The sequence below is a fragment of the Dipodomys merriami genome, unplaced genomic scaffold (assembly GCF_024711535.1).
Source record: "Dipodomys merriami isolate MVZ:Mamm:240054 unplaced genomic scaffold, mDipMer1.0.p SCAF_345, whole genome shotgun sequence".
Classification (NCBI taxonomy): Eukaryota; Metazoa; Chordata; class Mammalia; order Rodentia; family Heteromyidae; genus Dipodomys; species Dipodomys merriami.
Window position 1 is genome coordinate 248,212 of NW_027204993.1, and position 24,815 is coordinate 273,026.

The 24,815-nt window shown below is 38.1% G+C and overlaps 1 protein-coding gene across 1 annotated transcript in view; it reads left to right on the forward strand.

Annotated features, from left to right (window-relative positions):
• The window catches only part of LOC138803636 (lamin tail domain-containing protein 1-like), a 75,257-nt gene that overhangs the window by 41,509 nt on the left and 8,933 nt on the right, over positions 1-24,815 (forward strand). The window contains exons 5-9 of the mRNA XM_069987677.1: positions 1,625-1,811; positions 2,511-2,630; positions 3,820-4,037; positions 4,558-4,718; positions 20,896-20,959. Of these exons, the coding sequence (XP_069843778.1) occupies positions 1,625-1,811; positions 2,511-2,630; positions 3,820-4,037; positions 4,558-4,718; positions 20,896-20,959 (750 nt within the window). The remainder of the gene's footprint in view (positions 1-1,624; positions 1,812-2,510; positions 2,631-3,819; positions 4,038-4,557; positions 4,719-20,895; positions 20,960-24,815) is intronic.

The window sequence follows — 24,815 nt, forward strand, 5'->3', positions numbered from 1 at the left end:
AGAGCCCAAAAGAATTCTATATCCACTGAAAATATGTTTGTAAAACAAAAATGGAATCAAGAGTTTTTTTCTGAGGCACGCAGACACAGGGAAATGAATAGAGATATGTTTGTGATGGGGTAATTGTTTCTGTGAATACTTATTTTTTTTTCTATAGAAGGATAAATGACTCTTAATATTTTCCTAAATTTGATGGAATATTATAAATTGTATATTCTAGAAAAATCTATTCCCTTCCTAAAATCTTCCACTTTCTTAAAGTAAATTAAATATGGCTAGAAATAATTTTCATTTCTTAGGTGATTTTTTTTTAGCATTTTTGATTTTGGAACTGTGCATAATTTTTTTTGGAAACATAAGAAAGAGATACAGACATAAAGAGGGATAAAGAGATTCGGGCATTATTAGTCAGATGCCCAGTATCAAGTAAAATAGATTGTTATTATTGTTAGAAATACTTTTAAGATGCTGGTTGCAAACTCCATTATGATTTCCACTAGTGGGTTGTAAATTATTCTGTGGGAAATGGAGTTTTGTAAACGAGTAGCCTAATTGCTAGAGTATGCTAAGTTTATCAACCGAAATTCAAAGTGTATCAGGTATGATCCATGGTCCCACTTTCCATAATTATTTGAATCAGAACTATTAATAATCTTTTTAAAATATATTTTATTGTTATTGTAGAGGTGATGTACAGAGTCATTGCAGATACATAAGTCAGGTAATGAGTGCCTTTTTTTGGAACAGTGTCACCCTGTCCCTCATGCTCTCCCAGTCTTTCCCTCCCGTTCCCACCCACAAGTTGTAGAGTTCATTTTCAACATAGTGTATAGTGAGTACCACTGCTGCATTGGTTCATCCTTTGTCCCGCCTTTTCTGTGCCCCCTAGCCCTCCCAAATACAAATAAAGTAACAAATAAGACAAAAGGAAAAGACAACAAAAATAGCAGCAGCAACAACAAGATACACTCTTGTTTCCATTTCTTGGAGTCCATTTCATAAAATATCATTTTATATGATCCGATGCACATACTTATTGAGACTTTGTGATCCACTCCTATGAACAGTCTCCTTTGGTCTCACTGTGTGACTGTAAAATGTATCATGTCCCTGTGTATTTTTTTAAACCAGGATTGATTTGTAAAATCCTACTCTTTTTATTTTATTTTATTTTTATTGTGAAAATACTGTACAGAGGGGTTACAATTACATGGGCAAGATAATGAGTACATTTCTTATCAAGCATTGTAGCATCCTTCTTTGATTCCCCTTCCCATTCCTTCCCAACCTCCCTCCACCCCTTCACCTAGTCCTCCTCCCTCCCCACCAAAGTTGTGTATTCAAATGTTTTCTTTCAGGTGATTGTTTCTAACACATTTATAAGATTATTTCTTTGTTTCTTTGTATGTTCCTCCCCCATGGTATAACCCCTGCTTTCACTGTATTTGAGATTGGTATAATTTGTGGAGGGGAAGGGAAAAAACAAAAAATTTAAATAGGGATACAGGTGGATCCATTGCAACAATGAGATGTACAAGTCGTTATGTGGAAAAACGAACTTTACAACTATGAATAATCTTAATATTCACTCTGTTCATATTCATCTCTATGTTTCATATTATAGCTTTCTTGATGAAATTAAAATAGAGGAAGTCAACATCAGAGGTTTATTTGTGAGAATTGTTAACTCTTCCTTTGACAAAGAACTGCAGATTGGAGATTATACGCTTCTGCAAAATATGAATGGGGAATCGATTTCTTCTTACAAATTTCTTCCAAATATCTCACTTCCAGCCAATTCCACAGTAACAGTAAGAGTTATAAATATTTAAAATAAGATGACAGAATCTCACTTCAATTCATTTACACACTCAGCATATAGTTTAGCTCATAAAGACTCATCACTTGTTGGTCTGTCCATAAGATGCAATTTTATTGTACTTTGTGCTGGTAGAATTGTTGGTACTTTTTTATCTTGTGGAAGTAAATTAATGCTCATAATTTAATGCTTGAAGATTTCCTCATTTAGATATATGGTATCTTTTGCTTTGGTCATTTTAGTATTAAAGTAAAATTCCAAAAAGTAAGCTGAAAATATTTTAAAGAGAGAAGTAAAGGGATTATTTTATCAGAGATCAATTAGTGAGTTGATGGAGTGTTATCTCCAGATATATCTTGTACATTTTATTAGCAATCTTACACAGTGGCTGTTTGCTGTTCCATGGCTTGACCTAATACATCATAAAATCAGTATATTTAAAAAACTCATCTGAAGGTTATAATGGTGGTGCACAGCTGTAGTCTCAGATGCTCACGAGGCTGAGGAAGAAAGATTATTGAGACCAAATGAGCAACCTAATGAGATGCCTTTATGTCTAAAAATGAAAATGCATAAATAAATTGGATTAAGATGTTTTCTCAGAAATACCAAATCATCACAACTTTATGTCATTACAGAGCTAGGCTGACCCCTAATAGCATTTTTAACTTAACGTAATGCTTTTTGAAAGGTATGGGCAGCAGCATCAAAAGCAAAGCACCAGCCACCATCGGACTTTCTTTGGAAAGAACAAAACAAGTTCAAATCAAGTCCAGATTGTACAACAATCTTGTGCAACTCGAAAGGTGAAGTAAGTATCTGATTCTTTACAAAACTCTTTGTAGAATGGCAAGTTCTCTTTACTTTTTTCCTCTTCTTTTCCATTTTGAAAATGTTTGGTAGACTCATCATTTGATGCCTTAACACTCAGGCACATCATCAATACTCACTTCCCAATGTCAAAGTGCCAAGGAAATACCATTTGGCAGTAGTAATTTTGATATTCCATATTTTCAAGAAGATACTACAAATTCCAAATTATATGAGAGGTTTTAGTTGTGAGATTTGACAGAATAATAAAAGTGCTATATATAGACCTCTATTTCTCAAATAATTATGGAGCTCTTTCTGTAAAGATATACTTGTTACTGTCCAAGATCCTAGCACTCCCCTTAATTTATCTCTTAGAATTGAGGATTAGGAAGGTAGAATAAGAAGAAGATAGAAGACAGAGACAGAGAAAGGGGGGGGGGAGAGAAAAGGAAAGAGGTGTGAAAGACATAGGAGAGACGAAGGGAGGAAGAGGTAGAGAAGAGAAAGACAGAACCTAATTTTTAACAAGGTTCAGAGCAGAGCCACAATGGGCCAACTTATCCATTATGAGGTTTGATTCAAGAAAAAGAATAGACTTAGGAGCCAAAAGGAAAAAGACACAAACCAAAGGAAAGTATATTGAAGAAAGAGCAAGGCTTCTCCAAAGAAAATGAGTTCTGGTGCTTGGGGACCATTGGTCTTTCACTGGTGTCACTTATATAACATTGGTATGTTCACACACTCATTCCCTACACAGAACCTTACCTTCTCCTGAGCTGCTGAGCACTGTTAGTGGATCACCAGCCATCATCTATCCCTATCCTGCCTTATACTAAGGACTGGCTATTTAACATAAAACTAGGATTCTAATAGAGAAGCTTCAAAATCTTAATTTAAAATGACTATACTTTATTCATTACAAAATTAAGTATACTAGAAAATGGTTTGTGTAACTCATTCCTACTTTTTGACTTTATATTTTCACTCTAACTTTCCCTTGGTGTGACAGAATAGACTGGCATGACATGTACATTACTCCATGGAGCCTACCTTGGTTGGGGAATAACCACGCATGCTTTGCATGAGTAGCATTCACCAATAATTTAAAAATTATTTTACAACATCAATATCACTCAAAATTACATAACTCTAACTGTATTTGGTATTGATAAAGCATCTTTATTTAGGCCGTGGCTTGGTATACTCCTATTCATTGGATGCAAGCTTGGGAAAAAGTAGAGACTGACATTGAATTTGACAGATACACAGTCAGTACTCCCACATCCAAACCACACATATTTTGGAGGACAACCTCAGAAAATACAGAAAACAGAGACTATGAAGATGAGTCAGAGAAAAATGCTACAAAATATCATATGGAAACCACACAACTTTTCCTTAGGAGGTAAAGAAAGTATTATTGGTTTGCGTCCTTCCTATGTGATGTGATCTGCTGAATAAATCATATCTATCATAGTTATTACTATTTTGAATACGATTCACATGAGAAGTATAAAAAATTGAGCATTTAAATATTTATTGAATGTAAAGGCTGATGGTCTTCATTAAGACCTCTGGCTACTACATTTTTCCATGGTGCTGCTTTTCTGGGCAAAAAAAAAAAAACCCAGAGAATTGCCAAGGTGAAGCTGTTTCCATGTCTTCATTGGTGCTTAAATCAAGAGAGAAAGATGGATTACCAAGGAGTTTTATTTTGGATAAAGATATGGCTGTGTATGAATCACGGGATTTCATTAATGTTTACACAAATGCTTCCAGTGATGTAAAAGTCTGCCCACCAGCAGAAAAATCTCTGTTCCTTTGGTATGGACATACATGTCCATTCTAATGGAACCATCAATAACATTTCCAATGCATTAAATACATTGGAATTTGGGTTCAAATTCTGTTTTTTTCTTTTACAGAGAAAAGGAAATCCCACCAATTCTTGTCCCAAATCATAGCCCTTGGTGCAGCAGTCCGGATGTGCCTCCACATCCCTATTGTCCTTTGATTGAGTCTTACCACCTGTCCTGTGGAAGAAGAGAATCCAGGTCTCAAGCAACCAGGACTGATCCAGCCCTGGGCAAGTCAAAGGGATACTTTCTCACGGGGGAGTAAGGAATAACGTTGTGTGTGTGTGTGTGTGTGTGTGTGTGTGTGATGTGTCTGTCTGTTGTTTCTGTGTATTTGTGTGTGTATCTGTGTGTGTGTGTGTGTGTGTGTGTGTGTGTGTGTGTGTTTGAGAGAGGGAGAGGTAATGAAAGAGAGACAAAGACAGTGGAGAGAGACAGAGAAACATGTAAAGACAAACAAAGAGGTAGATATGGAGTAGAGAGATAGAAGCACAGAGATAGAGACAAAAAGACAGAGACAAAGACAGAAGAAGAGGGAGACAGAGATGAAGACACACTGAGAAGAATAGGGAGACACAGACAGAGGGGCAGAGAGACATGGAGATGAGACAGAAAGAGGGACAGATAAAAAAAATAAATAGAGTGGCAGAAAAAGACAGAGACAGTGATGAGACAGATGGGGCAGGCAGACAGAGACAGGAGTACAGAGAGCTAAAGAAATATGAGACACAACAGAGAGACAGACACAGATGGAGACAAAGAGAAATAAAGAGACAGAAATGGAGAAAGCCAGAGAGAAAGATATAGAGATGGAGAGAGAGAAAGAGAGAAAGAGAAAGAGAGAGATAAGTCTTAAACAATCCTCAGACTCCAGCAAGGTCCTAAAAGCAAGTATTGAAAATCATTCATTTACTTTTTCTCCAATAAACATTCTTCCAGAGTTAGTTTTTAATAAACATGTGTCGAATGAATAAAACATCCAGGTCAGAAGGATTATACATGATTGGAATCTGGTGAGGAAGGAAAACTGTTTCTAAAATGATATGCTGTAACAAATTATCCATCTCTTTCAAATATTCCTGTGTTAATCCCAAATTAACACAGTTTTTAATCAGAAGTTTGCTAAATCTTATAAATCACTCTTGGTGCTATAAATAGTCAAATCAATAGAATTTGATGTCATCAGCTTGGGTTCACTGAAGGGATTTCCAGGAATCAATGACACAGGAAATATATTCTCAGAAAATATGCTTATCCTATGATATTGAAATTTATACCTCCTTGGACTTCTCCTCAGACTGAATAGAAAGTAATCACTTGGAGAGGAACATAGTGAAATAGTATTCTCTCCCCAGGCTTTGATAAAACGCTGATCAATACTAGTACAAAATTTTGGAATACAAGAATATCATTATTACCCCTTGTATTTGAAAGGCGTCATTTTTCTCTTCTTTTGTTTTCCAAACATTCAGTCTGTAATTTGGTGATATTTTTAGAGGACATTTTTATGAAGTCAAGTGAAAACATCATTCATGTATGTGTCAGCTAAAATGTTTCTTAATGTACAGATAAAGTATATGAAGATATATCTAGATATGGCATGTCACATCTGTAACCCCACCTACTCAGGAGACTGAGAACTGAAGATCTTGGCTCAAAGCCAGCCCCAACAGAAAAGTTCATGAGAATTTTGGTTTGGGGGGCCAGTCCAGGGGCTTGAACTCAGGACCTGTGCACTATCCCTGTGATTTTTCACTCAAAACTGGTACTCTCCCACGTGTGTCACAGCTCCATTTATAATGTTTTGGTGATTGATTGGAAAATAGAGTCTTATGGACTTTCCTGTTGGGGCTCACTTTGAATCATTAACATCAGAACTCAGACTCTTGAGTAGCTAAGACTATGGGCATGATCCATTAGTGCATAGCCCTGAGACACATCTCTAATTAACCACAAAAAGACTTGAAGTGGAGAAATAGACCAAAATGTAGAGTGGAAACCTTGAGCAAAGAGCTAAAATAGAGCATGAGGCTTTGTGTAGGTACTATGCCCCAGACCTTCACAGAGAAAGAAAAAAAGAATTCTATAATAATATTCTTAATAATAAAATAATTAGTTGATATTATATCTGTTTAAAATTCACTTATCAAAATTCACTTATCAAAACCCCAGAAGGGTTTTGGTTACATATGCCAGAGAAAGAGTACGAATTTTTACAAAATGTCACCACTTCCCTCACACCCTCCCAGTTTTTCCCTTCCATCCCCACCCACTAATGGTATGTTCATTATCAAAATACGGTATAGTGAGCATCACTGTTGTATTGTTCAACACTTTTTTTATCGGTCGTGGGGCTTGAACTCTGGGCTTTGGCACTGTCCCTCAGCTCTTCAGCTCAAGGAGAATGCTCTACCACTTGAGCTACAGCGCCACTTCGGTTTTCTAGTGATTTATTGGAGATAAGAGTCTCACAGACTTTCCTGCTGGGCTGGCTTGAACCAAGATGCTCAGATCTCAGCCTCCTGAGTAGCTAGGATTACAGGCTTGAGCCATGGGCTCAACATTTGTCCCACCAATTCTGTGTCCTCCTTACCTTCTCAAACACACTAACAAACAAGATAAAGGGAATTAAAACATAAACAACAATGAAGGAAAACAAACAAAACAACAGGAACAAAAAAACCATTTCTCTCATCTTCCTGAAGTTCATTTTGATAACTATTATTTTATATTGTAAGATCCACATAGCTATTTCATCTATGTGATCCTCCCCTGAGCATATTCTCTTTTGGTCTCACTGTGTGTGAATAAATAGAGATCTGTATAATTTAGGATGCCCCAGTATATATATTTTCCCTTTTTCATCCAGTGAGCTTACTTGTAGATTCTTAGGCATATACAGTTACCACAAATGAAGGAAATCAAGCAACCTGTATTTATTTGGGTCTGGCTTACTTCACTTAACATTATTTTTCCAAGCATTCCACTTTTTATTTTTATTGTCAAGGTGATGTACAGAGGGGTTATACGGTAATAAGTATATTTCTTGTCAAACGTTTTACCTCTTCCCTAATTTTTCTCCTACTTATGAATGGTAGGAAATCATTCCTGATAGATGCATAGAATTCCATTGTGTATGTATACAATATTTTTAGATCCCTTCTTCCACTGAGGGACATCTGGGTTGATTATAGAAGCTGGCTATGGGAATAAGGCTGCATGAATATGATTGTGCTTGTGGCTTTAGTGTGGTCTGGTTTGTGGTCAAGCATATAAATGCCCAGGAGTAGGATTGATAGGTCATAAGAAAGCTCTTTTGAGGAACCTCCATCCAGCTTTCCAGAGTAGTTAATGAAATTACAGGATAGTTGTGTTCCTTTTTGGCCACTTCCCCTCCAGCCTTTTTTCTTGTTTGTTTCCTTGATAATGACCATTGTAACTGGGGTGAGTTAGAATCTTAGGATTATTTTCATTTAATGTCTTGTATAGCCATAGATGTCGTATGTCTCTTCATGTGTTTATTGCCCATTCTTCTTCTGATATGTCTCTCTTTTAGTCTTTAGTCCATTTATTTTTTCGATTGTTGTTTCTTTGATGATATGTTTTTGGGAGGTTTAGTTTTTTTGAGCTCCAAATATATTTTGGGTATTAGGGTCTTGTCTGATGTTTGCCTGGCAAACCTCCTCTCCATTCTGTGAATTTTCTATAAATATTGCTATCTGTGTCCTTTATCATGCAGAAACTTTTCAATTTGATTCAGTCCAATTTATACAGTCTTTCTTTGATTTTTTTCTGTGATTCTGGATCTTTACTTAAGAAGTTTTGACCCATGTTTAAGAGCCCTAGTGTTTCTCCTACCACTTCCTATAATATTTTCATGGTATCTGGCTTTACATTAAGGTATTTGGTACAATTTGAATTGACTCTACTATATTGCACAAAGCAGTTTACAAATCCATGCAGTACCCACAAAATCCAGATAACTTTCTTCAATGAAATAGAAAAAGCAATCCACAAATACATTTGGAATAACAAAAGACCCTTACAGGCAAAATCAATCCATACCAGGGGAAGAATAGTGTTGGAGGGATATCTATACCAAACTTCAAACAATATTATGAAATCATAGTAAAAAAAAAAGCTTGGTACTTGAACAAAAATAGGACCAATGGAATAGAATAGAAGACCCAGATATGAACTCCCAAACTTATAGCCACCTAAAATGTGATATAAAAGCACAGGTTGAAAGAAAAAGAGCCTCTTCAACAAATGGTGCTGGCAAAATTGGTTATGCAAATGCAGAAACTAAACTAGATCATTATTCAATGTTTGGTTCCAATGTGTTGTTCTTTCCTTTTTATTTCATCTTATACATTAGCACATACTTGCATATAACTATATATGCATATTATACATCATTTTTCATTTAATTTTTTTATTGTAAAAGTGATATATAGAGAGGTTATTGTCACAAAAATCAGGTAGAGGGTACATTTCTTTTTGAACAATGTCACCCCTTCCTTTGCTTTCTCCAAGTTTTTACCTCCCGTCTCCCTCATGTATTACACAGTTCATTTTCAACATGAGGTCTAGTGTCTATCACTGGTACATTTGTACAATAAATGGAAACTAGAAGTCTTTTGTTGTTTATTACTCCTTTTTTTTTTTTTACTGGTTTTATTTTCTTTACCTTTCTTGTAGGGTAGTCTTCTTCTATTTGGGGGAGCTTAAGGGAGTGCATAGAACCTTATTTATCAACCTGAACCAGGATTCAATTCTAAATGCATCAATGGTTGGATCATTTATTTCAGCACGTTTCAGCATTTTTGTACTAAGATTTGAACCCAGGGCTTTAAATTTGATAGGTAGCACTTTATTACTTGAGCCAACCACATCCCCAGGTCCCCCCTCAATATTTCCAGACAAGAGGTATAGATTGCTGTAAGGTTACAAACGATTATAATATATTTTCACAAATAATTGAAAAAACACTGCTTCCGAAAGTTAATATTCATATTAATATACTAGATGCTAAGCATTTCACCTTGATTCACCCAAGAAATTGACACCAACTGCAGAAATTCAAATGCATAAGGATACTAGGCTATAAGTCAGTAGCTCATATCTATGATCCTAGCTACTCAGGAGGCTGAGATATGAGTATTGCTCATACTACAAAGCCAACCTGTGCAACAGAGTCCATAAGACTTTTAGCTGCAATGAACCATCACCTAAAGCTGGAAGTGAAGGTCTGATCCCAATGGTAGCACACTAGCTTGAGCAAAAATGCACAGGTACAGTTAGTTATGAGGCCCTGAATCCAAGATCCAGGACTAGCACTATTACTACTATTACTACTACTACTACTGTTGCTACTAATGAGAAAGAGAAGAATAAGAAAGAAAACAAAAATTACTACTGTGTATATATGCCCATGATTGAAGTTTAAGAATTTATAGATGGAATTTTCTGTAAATGGATTTTTAGCCCTTAATGAGATTGTGTTTCCTGAGAAAGAACCTGTCAGAGTTCAATTTAAACCTTCATTCTCAGTGAAATTGGAAAGACAGATGCAAAACATTAGTAAAGTCCATATCGTGCCAACATGAAATAAATAGAATGCTTCTGGAAAATAAGAAGTGAGAAGCTACATTCATCCAACTAAAGACTGAAAATATTGTGGGAAAGAATTCATCTCTATTAAATTAGGAGATTTTTTTTTGGGTCCAGTCGTGAGGCCTGAGCTCTGGGGCTGGGCATGGTCCCTCAGCTCTTCAGCTCAAGGCTAGCACTCTACCACTTGAGTCACAGAGCCACTTCCGGCTTTTTTCTTTTTGCTTATGTGGTGCTGAGGAATCGAACCCAGGGCCTCAGGCATGCAAGGCGAGCGCTCTACCACTGAGCCACCTTCCCAGCCCTAAATTAGGAGATTTTCTTCTGTCATTTTCCCTTATACATTACAACTGTTGTATACACAGCATTTATGTTGTCATTACATATTTCATAAGTACACTAGAGATGACCTAAAGTACACAGGAGGTTGCTGTACATTATAGGCAAATGTTATTACTTGAATATCTTGGGGGGAGCTGATCCCCATCTCCCATGACGCCCAAGAGACTCAGCAGAAATGACAGGTCAGTCAGCATTGCTTCTTTACCAATATTTATTTATTTTTTTGGTCAGTCGTGGGGCTTGAACTCTGGGTTTAGGCGCTGTCCCTGCACTCTTCAGCTCAAGGTGAATACTCTACCGCTTGAGCAACAGCACCACTTCCGGTTTTCTAGTGGTTTATTGGAGATAAGGGTCTCGTGGACTTTCCTGCCCGGCCTGGCTTTGAACCGCGATCCTCAGATCTCAGCCTCCTGAGTAACTAGGATTACAAGCTTGAGCCACGGGCACCTGGGGTATGCCAATACTTCTATGTTTCCATTCTGAGTTAGCCTGAGTCCTGCCCTGCCCTTCTCCAGCTTCTGTGCCTTTGGGAGATGTGTAAACACAAAAAGCATTTGAGAGCTTGGTAGGAAGATCAAATTATACTCTAAATTTCTGCATTAATCAATTGTAATCACAATTTCTCTTCCAGATGGCTGTTTTCTTCTCAGGATTTTGTCTTATTTATGTCTTGACAAATAATTTCTTTTCTTTTATAATGATTCACTGAAACCTTGGGATTAATCAAATACCACTTTCAAGTTTTGGTTCAATTACTGGTGTTGACCTAAATGATATGGATTTCCTTTCTAAACCAAAGAAACTCCTCAGGGTGCTGAATTAATGTAATATAAATATAAATAATGCATTTTTTTCAAGGAACCAATTTTTGTTTTGTTGTTTTTGATGTAATTTTAAATCTGAAATTCATTTATTTCTGATATAATTTTACTATTTCTCTCTGTATTGGTTTTGAGTTTGACTAGTTCCCATTTTCAAACACGTTGAAGTGCATCAATGGAGTATTGAGTTAAGATTTCCTCCATTTGTTGATGTGGGCACTCAAAGTTATGAATTTTCCGCAGTGTTCCAGAGGACCTGGTATTTTTTTGTGTTCATTTATATTAATTTACATAAACATTTGAATTTCTTATTTTCATTTCTTCAATGAACCATTTTTTTTTTAAATTGTATTTTATTTTATTTGAGAACATACTGTACAAAGGGGCTACAATTACATGGGCAGGATAATGGATACATTTCTTACCAAGCATTGCAGCCTCCTCCTTTGTTTACCCTTCACTTCCCTTCCCCGCCTCCCCCCTCCCCCCACCCAATTTTACCCCCCTCCCCCCACCCAATTATACCCCCCTCCCCCCCCCCCACACCGGCATTGTAAAGCTGGTTTTGACATGACATTTTGTACTTCTCATTGTTGCAACAGGTCCACCTGAATCCTTAAACGACTTGTTTGTCCCCATCTACTCCACATGTTATACTGACATCAAATATAGTGAAAACGGGGGTTACACTGTGGGGGAGGGACATACAAAGCAACAAAGAAATAATCTTATAAATGCATTAGAAATACATGCATGAAAGAAACGAAAACATTAAAATACATATTTAAGGGTTCATTTTCCTAGCATCACATTATCTGACCTTTTCGGCTTGACTCATACCTATACTAGATATTGCAAATAAGGGAAACCATGGGACATATGCTTCTTTGGGCCTGGCTTACTTCACTTAATATAATTTTTTCCAAACCTTTCCATTTCCTAACAAATGGGGAAATGTCATTCTTTCTGATGGAGGCATAGAATTCCATTGTGTATATATACCACATTTTCTTGATCCATTCATCTACTGAGGGGCATCTGGGTTGGTTCCATATCTTAGCTATGGTAAATAATGCTGCAATAAACATAGTTGTGCTGGTAGCTTTAGTGTGGTCTTGTTTGTAAACATTTGGGTAAATGCCCAAAAGTGGGATTGCTGGATCATAGGGGAGATCTATGTGAAGTCTTTTGAGGAACCTCCATACTGCTTTCCAAAGTGGTTGAACAAGTTTACATTCCCACCAACAATGAAGTAGGGTTCCTTTCTGTCCACATCCCCTCCAGCATCTGTTGTTATTGGAGTTCTTGATTTTTGCTGTTCTAACTGGAGTGAGGTGATATCTCAATGTTGTTTTGATTTGCATTTCTTTTATGGCTAGGGATGTTGAACATTTCTTCATGTGTCTATTGGCCATCCTTCTTTCTTCTTCAGAGAAGCTTCTCTTTAAGTCTTTCGCCCACTTATTTATTGGGCAGTTGTTTCTTTGAGGATTTGTTGTTGGGTGGTTTAATTTTTTGAGTTCCAAGTATATTTTAGATATGAGACCCTTGTCCGTTGTATGGCTAGTAAAGATCTTCTCCCAATTGGTGGGTTTTCTATTGATCTTGCCAGCTATGTCATTTGCCCTGCAGAAGCTCTGCAATCTTATGCAATCCCATTTGTCCAACCTTTCTTTGATTTGTTGTGCTTCCGGGTCTCTATTCAGAAAATTTCGACCTGAGCCAAGGAGACCTAGGGTTTCTCCTATTCCATCCTGTAATGTTTTCAGAGTGTCTGCTTTGAGTTCAAGGTCTTTGATCCATTTGGAGTTGATTCTGGTGCAGGGTGATATATAAGGATCTAGCTTTAGTTTTCTACATGTAGTTAGCCAATTTTGCCAGCACAATTTACTGAAGAGGCTGTCTTTCTTCCATTCTATTGTTTTAGCTTCCTTATCGAAGATTAGGTGGCTATAGGTCTGTAGGTTCATTTCTGGGTTTTCAATTCTATTCCATTGGTCCTGAGGTCTGTTCTTATGCCAATACCAAGCTGTTTTGATTACTATGGCTTTATAGTAGAGTTTGAAATTTGGCATTGATATTCCTCCAGCAGTGTTCTTTCCGTTGAGGAGCGTTTTTGCTATTCGGGGTCTTTTATTGTTCCATATGAATTTTTGGATTGCCTCCTCTATTTCCTTGAAGAATGAGGGTGGAATTTTGATAGGTATCGCGTTGAATTTGTAGATAGCCTTGGGAAGTATTGCCATTTTCACGATGTTAATCTTGCCAATCCAGGAGCATGGGAGGTTTTGCCATTTTTTAAGTTCTGTGTTGATTTCCTTTTTCAAGATTTTAAAGTTTTCATCATAGAGGTCCTTCACTTCTTTGGTTAAGTTAATTCCTAGGTATTTTATTTTTTGTGGGGCTATTACAAATGGAGTTGCTTTCCTAATTTCAGCCACACTTTTCTCATTGTTGGCATATAGAAAAGCCATTGATTTTTGGGGGTTAATTTTATAACCTGCTACTTTGCCAAAGTTTTGAATCAGCTTGAGTAATTTGGGAGTGGAGTCTATGGGATTCTTTAAATACAAGATCATGTCATCTGCAAAGAGGGAGAGTTTTATTTCTTCTTTCCCTATTTGGATCCCCTTTATGTCTGCATCTTGTCTTATTGCTGTAGCTAGGCATTCTAATACTAGATTGAAGAGAAGTGGAGAGAGTGGGCATCCTTGTCTTGTTCCTGAGTTAAGAGGAAATGGCTTTAGTTTTTCACCATTGAGTATAATGCTGGCTGTAGGTTTGTCATATACAGCCTTTATTATATTGAGGAATGTTCCATGGATTCCTAATTTTTCCAGAACCTTCATCATAAAGGGGTGTTGGATCTTGTCAAATGCTTTTTCTGCATCTATTGAGATAACCATGTGGTTCTTATTCTTGCTCCTGTTGATGTGATGAATAATATTAATTGATTTGCGTATATTGAACCAGCTTTGCATCCCTGAAATGAATCCTGTTTGATCATGGTGTATGATTTTTTGGATGAATTGTTGAAGTCGATTGGCCAAAATTTTGTTGAGAAGTTTTGCATCAATGTTCATCAAAGAAATGGGTCTATAGTTCTCTTTCTTTGATGAGTCCCTGCCTGGTTTTGGGATGAGGGTTATGATGGCTTCATAGAATGTGTTCGGTAGTGAGCTTTCTCTTTCAATTTCATTGAAGAGTTGGAGGAGTATTGGTGTGAGCTCTGCTTTGAAGGCCTTGTAAAATTCCGCTGTAAAACCATCTGGTCCTGGACTTTTCTTAGCTGGGAGGTCTCTTATTGCTGTTTCTATTTCGATGCTTGATATGGGCCTGTTAAGCTGGTTTAACTCATCTTGGTTTAGTTTTGGCATGTCAATATTTGCTAGGAAAAGGTCCATTTCTGTCAAGTTCTCAAACTTATTAGCATAAAGGTTTGAGAAGTATTCCCTTATAATGTTCTGAATCTTGGTTGTTTCCGTGGTGATGTTTCCATTCTCATCTCTGAGTTTATTAATTTGGGTGTGTTCTCTCCTTTTTCTGATAAGGTTTGCTAAGGGTCTGTCAATTTTGTTAAGTTTTTCGAAGAACCAACTCTTTGTTTTGTTGATTCTTTCTATAGTTTTTTTGGATTCTAATTCATTTAATTCTGATTTAATTTTGATTATTTCTTTCCGTCTACTGGATTGGGGTTTATCTTGCTGCTCTTTTTCAAGGAGGTTTAGATGTGTCATTAAGTTGTTAGTTTCAGCTCTCTCCAATTTGTTGATGTAGGAGCTCAGAGCTATAAACTTGCCTCTGAGTACTGCCTTTGCTGTGTCCCAGAGGAGCTGGTAATTTGTGTGTTCATTTTTGTTGAATAGCATGAACATTTGAATTTCCTTTCTAATCTCTTCCATGACCCACTCATGATTCAGCAGTGTGTTGTTCAGCCTCCATGTGATACCGGACTTTCTTTGGTGGCTTTTGGTGTTGAGTTCTAATTTTATTCCCTTGTGGTCAGAGAGAATGCAAGGTATAACTTCAATGTTTCTGAATTTAGACAAGTTTGCTTTGTGGCCTAAAATGTGGTCTATTTTAGAAAACGTCCCATGTGCTGCTGAGAAGAACGTGTATTCTGATGCTGCTGGGTGAAATGTTCGGTAAATGTCTGTTAAGTCTAGTTGATCTATGCAGCTGTTTAGATCTGCGGTTTCTCTGTTGAGTTTTTGCCGAGTTGATCTATCTAGTGGGGAGAGTGGTGTGTTAAAATCCCCAACGATTAATGTCTTTGGATCTATCTGGGATTTGAGGGAAAGTAGTGTTTCTTTGATAAATTTGGGTGCTCCATTGTTTGGCGAATAGATATTTAGAATTGTAATATCCTCCTGAAGGAGAGATCCTTTAATTAGTATGTAGCGACCTTCTTTATCTCTTCTCACGAATTTTAATTTGAAGTCTATTTTATCTGATATTAGGATTGCAACTCCCGCCTGTTTATGAGGGCCGTTTGCTTGGTAGATTTTGTTCCAGCCTTTAACCTTGAAAATATGTTTGTTTTTACGGGCAAGATGTGACTCCTGCAGGCAGCAGATAGAAGGGTCTTGTTTTTTAATCCAACTAGACAGTCTATGTCGCTTAATTGGAGAGTTCAGTCCGTTAACATTAAGAGATAGGACTGAGAGGTATTTGGGAGTTCCTGCCATGTTATCCACCTTCTTGGGGGCTGTGAAAACTGGGTTCTTCCTAAGGCTCTTGGATTCTCAGTTTGGGTGCAGTTTCTTGGCCTTTGTTGCGTTCTTGTTGGTTTTCTATGTGTAGGACATCTTTAAGAATCTTTTGCAGGGCTGGTTTGGTGGAGATGTATTGTTTCAATTTTTCTTTGCTATGGAAGGTTTTTATTTGGCCTTCAGTTATGAAGGAGAGTTTAGCTGGGTACAGTATTCTTGGTTGATAGTTGTTTGTTTTTAGGGCATGGCATACATCATTCCAGGCTCTTCTTGCTTTGATTGTCTCTGGTGAGAAATCTGAGGTAATTCTAATTGGTTTCCCTTTATAGGTGATTAACCTTTTCTCCTTGACAGCTTTAAGGATCTTTTCCTTGGTCTGGGTTGATCCTGTGTGGATTATAATGTGACGGTGGGATGTCCTATTCTGGTCTGGTCTATTTGGGGTTCTAAAAGCTTCTTGTATCTGAATAGGCCTATCTTTTTGTATGTTTGGGAAGTTCTCTGCTAGGATCCTGTTAAACAAATTTCCTAGACCATTAACTTCTGTTTCTAGGTGCTCCTCTACACCCATTATCCTTAGATTGGGCCTTCTGATGGTGTCTTCCAGGTGTTGGATAGACCTATCATATTTCTTGGACTTGTCTTGGATGGTTGTATGTTCTTTCTCTATAATATCTAGGCTGTCTTCAATCCCTGAGATTCGATCTTCTGCATGGTCTAACCTGCTGTCAAGACTCTCTACTTTGTTTTTTATCTCTTTTCCTTCTAATTGATCAGCTTTGATGGCTTCAAGTTCTTTGTTGAAGCTCTGTTTTAGGTCTTGTATGAATTTCTTTACTTCCTTAATTTGGTGTTCAGTGTTTGTTCTCAAATCACTTAGTTGATTGGTTATGGTTTCTTTGGACTCCCATTCCTTCTGTTGGGTTCCATTCAGCCTTCCCTTTGTGGTCTCCCTGACTTCCTTCAGCTCTTTGTTAATGGATTCCATGAATGTCTTTAGTGATCTTTGTGTATTCTCTACCTGGTCTCTTAATTCGTGAATTACTCTTTGATTAGTTTCCTCCCTTCTGTGGGATTCCTGCAGTTCTCTTTGAGTGTTCTCTGCCTGCTCACGCCATTCCTCCCTTTCTCTTTGAGTATTCTCAAGTTGTTCACGCAAATCCTGTATCAGTTTTTGAGAAGCTTCCTCACGCTTATGATGTTCCTGTATAAACTTCTGGGATGCCTCCTCTCTCTCCCTATCACGCTCATACAGAGTCCTTTGTACATTGTCAAACTTCTCATTTATCATGTTTGCTATTAGTGTTTGTAGAGCTATTTGGGAACTCTCCTCTGGATTATTCTTTATCTGTTCTAATCCCTGATTATCAAGGTTGGGAATTGAGATACCCGAATTTGCCATTTTTCTTGTGTTTTTCCGGCTTACTCGGCCCATTTGAGATACAGATTGCACCAGTTTTGTGCTAGAACACTATCTTAAGGCAACCATCAACCAAAGTTTGCATTTGTACAGTCAATAGTCTACAGATACAATCTAGTTCAACAGATACATCTATTCAACATCAAATGACTATATGTTAAAGGACTTCGAACCGCAGAAAAGAATTTGGAAAACCAGAAATTATTAGGATTAGGGAGAGATGTGGGTAAAAAATAGGAATAGATTGGTGTGGGGAGGCACAGGGAGAGTTAACTATGTCCTAATCACAGTGCAGGAAATGGGTTGGGTAGGATGCAAGTAGAGAGAGAGAGAAAAAGAAGAGATTGAAAGGGGAATAAAGAGAGACCAGAAAAAGAATAGAAACGTAAAAATTAATGTTATTATAGAGGTTAAAAGACCGTCTATTTAGAGAGGAATGTGAATATGTTCAGAGAAGGGGAGGGACATAGAGGAGATGTGGAAAGCTTTAAGGATGGGAAAGGGAGAAGAAAAGATCAGAAGTTCAGTAGAGCTAGATAAAAAACAAAAAGATAATTAAGAATGAAAGAAAAAGAGAAAGAAGACAAGAAAAGAAAGGAAAACTCTCATTCACCTATTCCTAAAATAAAAATTATAAGATGAGAAAAAAAAATTACTGGAAAACAATTATTTTTTCAGAAGAGGCAAAAATTAAAGATTAATAAAAGTTTTAGAAGGGAAAAATTTATATATATATATATATATATATATATATATATATATAAGGTAACAAAAAACAAAAAACAAGCAAAAAAAAGAAAAGAAGAAGAAAAAAAAAAAAGAAAAAAAAAAGTCTTTTGATTTTTTTTTTTTTGGGGGGGGGAGGAGTGGGAGGAATCCTGTATCTCCCTTTTGTCTGCGACCAGTCTCTTGTTGTAGTCTCTGGTCAGCTTGAGGTCCTGTGGCTTGATTGGTTTCTTAAGTCGGTTGGTTGGAAGAGGCAGAAAAATGCTCTGCTTTACCCAAGATTTTGAGATCCCCCTCCCAGGTTAGTTTTCTGGGAGGGTGGTCTGCTTTGAGAGTCACAAAAGAGGGGGATGTGGTTATGAGGCTAGGTTCTGGGTAGGGTTGAGGCCTTTCAACAAACAGTAGCTTTTCCCTGGGGCTATTTTGTGATAGAGCTCACAGCGCCCAGCCTAGAGCCATTCTCAGGGTTTCTGTTTTTCAATTGATTGTGGTGGCTGCTAGAGGGAGGGGCAGCCTCTGGCTCTGGTTACCCAGTGACGCTAGGCACTCCGATGGCTGGCGCCTGAGCTGGGTGACTTTTCCCTGGATGGAGCTGAGTCTGGCAGGTCACTTCGACGTTAAGTTCTTGTGACCTGCTAAATGACTCGTTTTATTCCAAGGCCTGAGCTGGAGCTAGCAGCAACTCCGAGCTTTGTCGGTATCCAAGATGGAGATCACCGGTGCTGGGGGGGGAGGGGTGGCCTTCCCTCCTCTGCTCCCTGAGGAGTGAGGATGTCGGGCTTGTACTCACGCCGAGTCTTGGATCCTGGGTCGTCTCTGGTCTGCAAACAGCAGGATGAAGATGTTCGCTCCTTGTCGGTTCTTGTTGGTGTTGAGTAGAATCCGCTCGTCCGCTGCGTCTGGCTCCTTCGTCCCCGACTCTCTGTGTCTCAGGTATGACTCCCGCGGCGGTGGTCGCCGCCGCGACCCCGCCGCCGGAGCGGCAGCTGGTGCGTTTCCTTGGCTTCCCCTCTCTTGTCTAACTCTCTGTCCTGTGATGGCACACTTGGTGTGATTCTCTGGCTTAGGACTGTTCACTGGAACTCTAAACCTACTTTCTATGCGAGAGCTTGTTCAGATTCCAGCTTCTCCTCCGCCATCTTCCCGGAACCCCTCTCTTCAATGAACCATTGATCATTCAGTAATGTGATCTTTAGTTTCCATGAGTTTTCTGTGTTAGCTCTAATTTTATTCTGTTTTGGTCTGAACAGTATACAGGGAATATATTATTTTAACTTGCATGGACTTGCTTTGTGACTTAGGATATTATTTATTTTGGAGAACCTAACATGCAATGCTAAGAAGAATATATATTCTGACACTGATGGGTGAAATATTCTATTGATGCCTAGTAAATCTAGCTGGTCATTATCCACAGACTTGAGAAAGGAACCATTTGGTCAAAGGGCAGTGCAGATTTTGAAGTGATGACACTAATCAACTTGTATTGTACATGTAAATCCCTTTGTTAAAAGACAAAAAAATAATATAAGTAAATAAGGGAAACTGGAGTTTAGAAGAGGTAATGAAAATGTTGAAAGGGGTGACAGTGATCAAGATGCATTGTACTCATAAACTGCTTTGGTGAATGCCAAATTCTTTCTACAATGATCTTATATTTTTGCAATTTTTTAATTGTGATTATGTGATTACATAATTTTACATATTTCACAGTATTGTGGTATAGTGATACTTTGTTAAAGTCACAAACACATTCTAACCTTCATGGGGCAAATTGTCTTTTTCATGGACGACAAAGTTTATGAGTTCTATGAGCTTTGATGATGTAGTCATTTCTTCCAAATCAGGTGATATGTGCATTCCTTTCTTTTTGCTTAGTGTCAGATGTTCCCTCTTTCCCACTGATTCCCTCCCTCCCATCACTGCCATTGAATTGCTTAGTTCATTTTAATCCATGTCCAGTGAAGCTGATGGGTCCTGCTGTATGTTTCCCCATGTTCCCCTCTAGTTCTGTGTCCTCTTCCTAGTATCCCTCCGATGTACACATATATACTATACATGTGGTCAATGGCGAAGGGTCATTTAGTGATGATTCGACAAGATGAGTGGGGGTTCTTTGTTTCTCGAGTCTTGTTTACTTTTTCATACCACCTTGTGTCTTGGATTTAACATCCACTTATCAGGGAGACCATGTGCTATTTGTCTCTTTCCTCTTGGCTTACTTACCTCATTTAACACGATTTCTTCTAGTTCCATTAATTTCACTGCAAATGCCATTATTTTGTCCTTTCAAATGGCTGCATAACATCCCATTGTATATAGACACCACAATTTTTGGATCCATTCATCTGTAGTGGGGCATCTGGGTTGTTTCCATATCCTGGCTATTGTGAACCATGCTGCAATAAACATGGAGGTGAAAGTGACCTTGTTTCCTTGTTCCTGTTGTTCAGGATAGATGCCTAGGAGTGGTATGGCTGGGTCATGGGGGGGGGTGTCAATATTTAGTTTTCTGAGGACCCTCCAGATTGCTTTCCAAAGTAGTTTTATAAATGTACATTTCCATGAGTACTGTAATAGAGTTTCTCTTTCTCCATGTCCCCTCTAGCATTTGTTGTTGACTGACTTAGGATGTGGGCCATTCTCAGGGTTGTCTTTATTTGAATTTCCTTTACAACCAGGGATTTTAAAAATTTTTAAAAATATTTTAAAAAATCAATGCTTGGAATAATAGACTGACATTCAACCTGTTGTTCTCCTTATTCTCTTTCAGGGACCAAGGGAAAAAAGAAATCTAAGTCACAAAAAGGAATAGCCAATAAACCCAATCTTTCAAAGTAAGCACCAGTATTGATAATTGTGCCTTTCTGTGGGAAAATAACAAATAAATTTCCAAAATACCTTTTTTTAAAAAAAAAAAAAACTAGAATTTGAGCTTAACATCTCGCTTACTAGGCAGTGATCTACCAACTGAAGTACCCACCAGCCCTTTGTACTTTCGTTGTTTGTTATATTGTGCCTCAGATTTTTGCCCAAGACAATCCTTGGGTTACAGTCCTACTGCCTATAGTTCTCAGTAGCTGGGATCATTATTTGAATCACCATAGCTAGTTTGTGTACTGAGATGGAATATCCTGAACTTTTTGTTCAGGCTGACCTATAATTGCAGTCATCCCAATCTCTACCCTCCTAACACAAGTGTCTTTAAAAGCCATAAGTATGTTGTGTGGTGCTACCACCACTTAAACACAAACTTTTAGTTTTCTGGATACTGTAGACAGATTATTTTGTTTTTTTCTGTAGCCTGATGATCTCTTTTTATAATTCCATCTGCTCTGTGATTTTCTCTGGTTTCCAAACGTCTGGATTTCTTGTCTATCCCTATGCTGCTTATACTCATTATTTTCTTTTCCTAAAGGATAAATAGTTCTTTTTTTGTCAGTTGTGTCCCTCAGCTCTTCAGCTCAAGGCTAGCGCTCTACCACTTGAGCCACAGCGCCACTTCTGGCTTTTTCTGTTTATGTAGTTCTGAGGAATCAAACCCAGGGCCTCATGCATGCAAGGCAAGCACTCTACCACTGAGACACCTCCCCAGCCCAGAATAAATACTTCTTTTTGTTTTTGTGTGCCGATTTTGTGGCTTGGTCCTCAGAGTCTGAGCGCCATCTCTTAGCATTTTTCTCAAATTCGGTATTCTACAACCTGATTCACATCCAGGTTTGTGTTTGCTACTTGGAGATAATAGTTTTGTAGGCTTTCATGCCTGGGATGGATTTGCATTGAGTCCCACATCTCAGTCTTGTGATTATCAAGAAATATTGGCATGAGACATCAGCAACTAGCAAGCATGTCTACTGTTTTATAGACTCACTCTTCTTTCACATTATATCACAATGCAATTATAATGTCACATAGCACTTATACCATCATATCACTGAATCTCCAACTTCATACAAATGTGATGGCTATACCTTCCCTGTTCAAAGATTTCTCCAATGCTTCCTCATGGGGCACTGATTGGTACTGGACAGCAATGTACTACCCCATTTCACTTTAAATGAGTAAGTGAACGCTGCCAATATTTTAAAATGACCGCAAAACACACTAAGGTATTTTCACAGGAAAGAACTGAAGAATCCAGACTGATTTAATTTCGACTTCCAGACACTTTGAAACTGTCTCAATGAGAATATAATTCCTGTGGTTTCCTCTGCCTCTACCATTATGTCATCAAAATTCAAGATTCTACACTCTGTAGACCAATTATCTTCTATTCTCTATAAGCCAAAGCAAATTCTGGGTACTAATCCTGTAATGATAAACCTTGAATACAAGATTTCACACTTTTACCATTTGTGCAATGCCCTGTAATCTTTATGTGTTTACTTTTAAGGTAGAGACTCACACTAATTTTTCTCTGGTGGCCACAGAGTTCATTCATCCTTCTTCCACCTCCTTAGTATCTGAAAACATAGATGTGTGCTATTAGCCAGATTGTTCCGGATACAGGCTCTCATGCAATCCTGTTAAACTTCCCCAGGAAAGTCTCAATTTTAGCCTTCCTACTTCTGCTTCTTGAGGAGCTGAGATTGCAGGTATGTACCACCAAGCCCAGCTAGGCACTATATCCAGTTCTGGGGCTTGAACTCAGGCACTAGGCATTGTCCCTAAGCTTTGTGTGTGTGTGTGTGTGATGATTCTGGGGTTAGAATTCAACCTTTTCATTGCCCTTAGATTTTTCTACTCTAGTCTAGGGCTCTACCACAGCTCCACTTATAGCTTTATGGTGGATAATTGGAGTAAAAATTCTTATGGATTTTTCACAGGTTGTTGTCAGTCATTATTTAATTATAAACAAATATGATGGGTAGACTGGTTTGTTTGATTTTTTTTTGGGGGGGGGTCCGGTCGTGGGGCCTGAACTCTGGGCCTGGGCTCTGTCCCTCAGCTCTTCAGCTCAAGGCTAGCGCTCTACCACTTGAGCCACAGTGCCACTTCCGGCTTTTTTCTTTTTGCTTATGTGGTGCTGAGGAATCGAACCCAGGGCCTCTGGCATGCAAGGCAAGCACTCTACCACTGAGCCACCTTCCCAGCCCGGTTTGTTTGATTTTTGAGAATTGTTCCATGTGTGTGTGTGTGTGTGTGTGTGTGTGTGTGTGTGTGTGTGTGTGTGTGTGTGTGTGTGTGTGATTCTGGGGTTGGAATTCAACCTTTTCATTGCCCTTAGATTTTTCTACTCTAGTCTAGGGCTCTACCACAGCTCAACTTACAGCTTTATGCTGGATAATTGGAAACAGTAGTCTAACATTCTTTTCCAGCTTGGGTTGGCCCCAGACCACAACCTTCCAATCTCAAATTCTTGAATAGCTAGGATTAGAAGCTTGAGCTACCATCACCCTGGTTGCAAATGTGTTTCTAATGTTGTTGTGTGTATAATAAAATAATTTAACAAAAATCTTGACACCAGGGTAGGAAGGTGGTTCAATGTTAGAGTGCTTGCCTTGCATGCATGAGGCACTGGGTTCGATTCCTCAGCACCACATAAGCAGAAAAAACCAGAAGTGGCACTGTGGCTCAAGTGGTAGAGCAGGTGCTAGCCTTGAGCTGAAGACATGAGATACAACACTCAGGCCCAGAATTCAGACCCCACAACTGACAAAAAAGGCTTGATGTCATTCATAGTCTTTCTCATGAGAGCCAGTGGAAGATTATTTGGAAGTTTGATCCTTTTCAGTCTACACAGTCCTGTAAAAATCTATGCCTTTCTGGATGCCTTATATTTATCTTCTCATATGGTTGTATTTACAACTGACCTCAGCATACCCCTATAATATTTTTGAAGTCTTCACTAGTAGCAAAATTTGATGCAATTTCTTCAAGAACCCATGCTGAAAGACTTATTTATTCCATTCAGCTTATGAGTCTGGCTTGTCTGTTCAGAGACAAAATATCATTTTTTGTTTTCATTTCATAATCGTTGGGAATTTATAACAGAGGGTACCTGCATTGAAATTCATGGCTTTCACAGTAGCTTGCCTAAGCATATGGAATAGGTAGAGCTGAAGTATCTGCAGCGTTTGCTGAAGTAAGTTTGTCTCAAAGAGATAACTCACCTAAAGTCACTGAGATGGTAAGTGTCAGAAAGAAGACTAGAAACTGAGGTTAATATCAATGCTATCCCAAAGCCACTCTGCCAATTAAACTGTAAGACTGTCTAATTATTCCTCTCTCACTTTCAATAGGAGATAAAAACTTCTTGTGTTTAAAAGTGGGACTCTTAAAAGGATATTTTTTTCAGAATCCCAATACTGACAGCAAAAGAAGCAATTCAAAGTTCAGTCTCAGATGTCTCTGCTAATTGTATTTCTTTGCAACAAAGTATTAAAATCTTGTAGTAGGATGATTCATAGCTCTTGGTTGCATCATTAAATACTTTCCTGAAAAAGTGTTGGAGTTCTATTGTGTGATATGGGCAGTGTGGTTGAATGTTATCACATAATACAGCAGAAACAGAACTTTTGACAAGTTGTGGGTTATATACAAGTTATCTTACTTGGCCCTGAAAAATCAGGTAATATATTTCTACGCTGATGACCACCCACTATGAAATCTCAAACTCCCCTTCAAGATGATGTGTTTACTTAGAAACTTGGGAAAGTACCAAATTATGCTAATGCCAGATATTAAATTCAC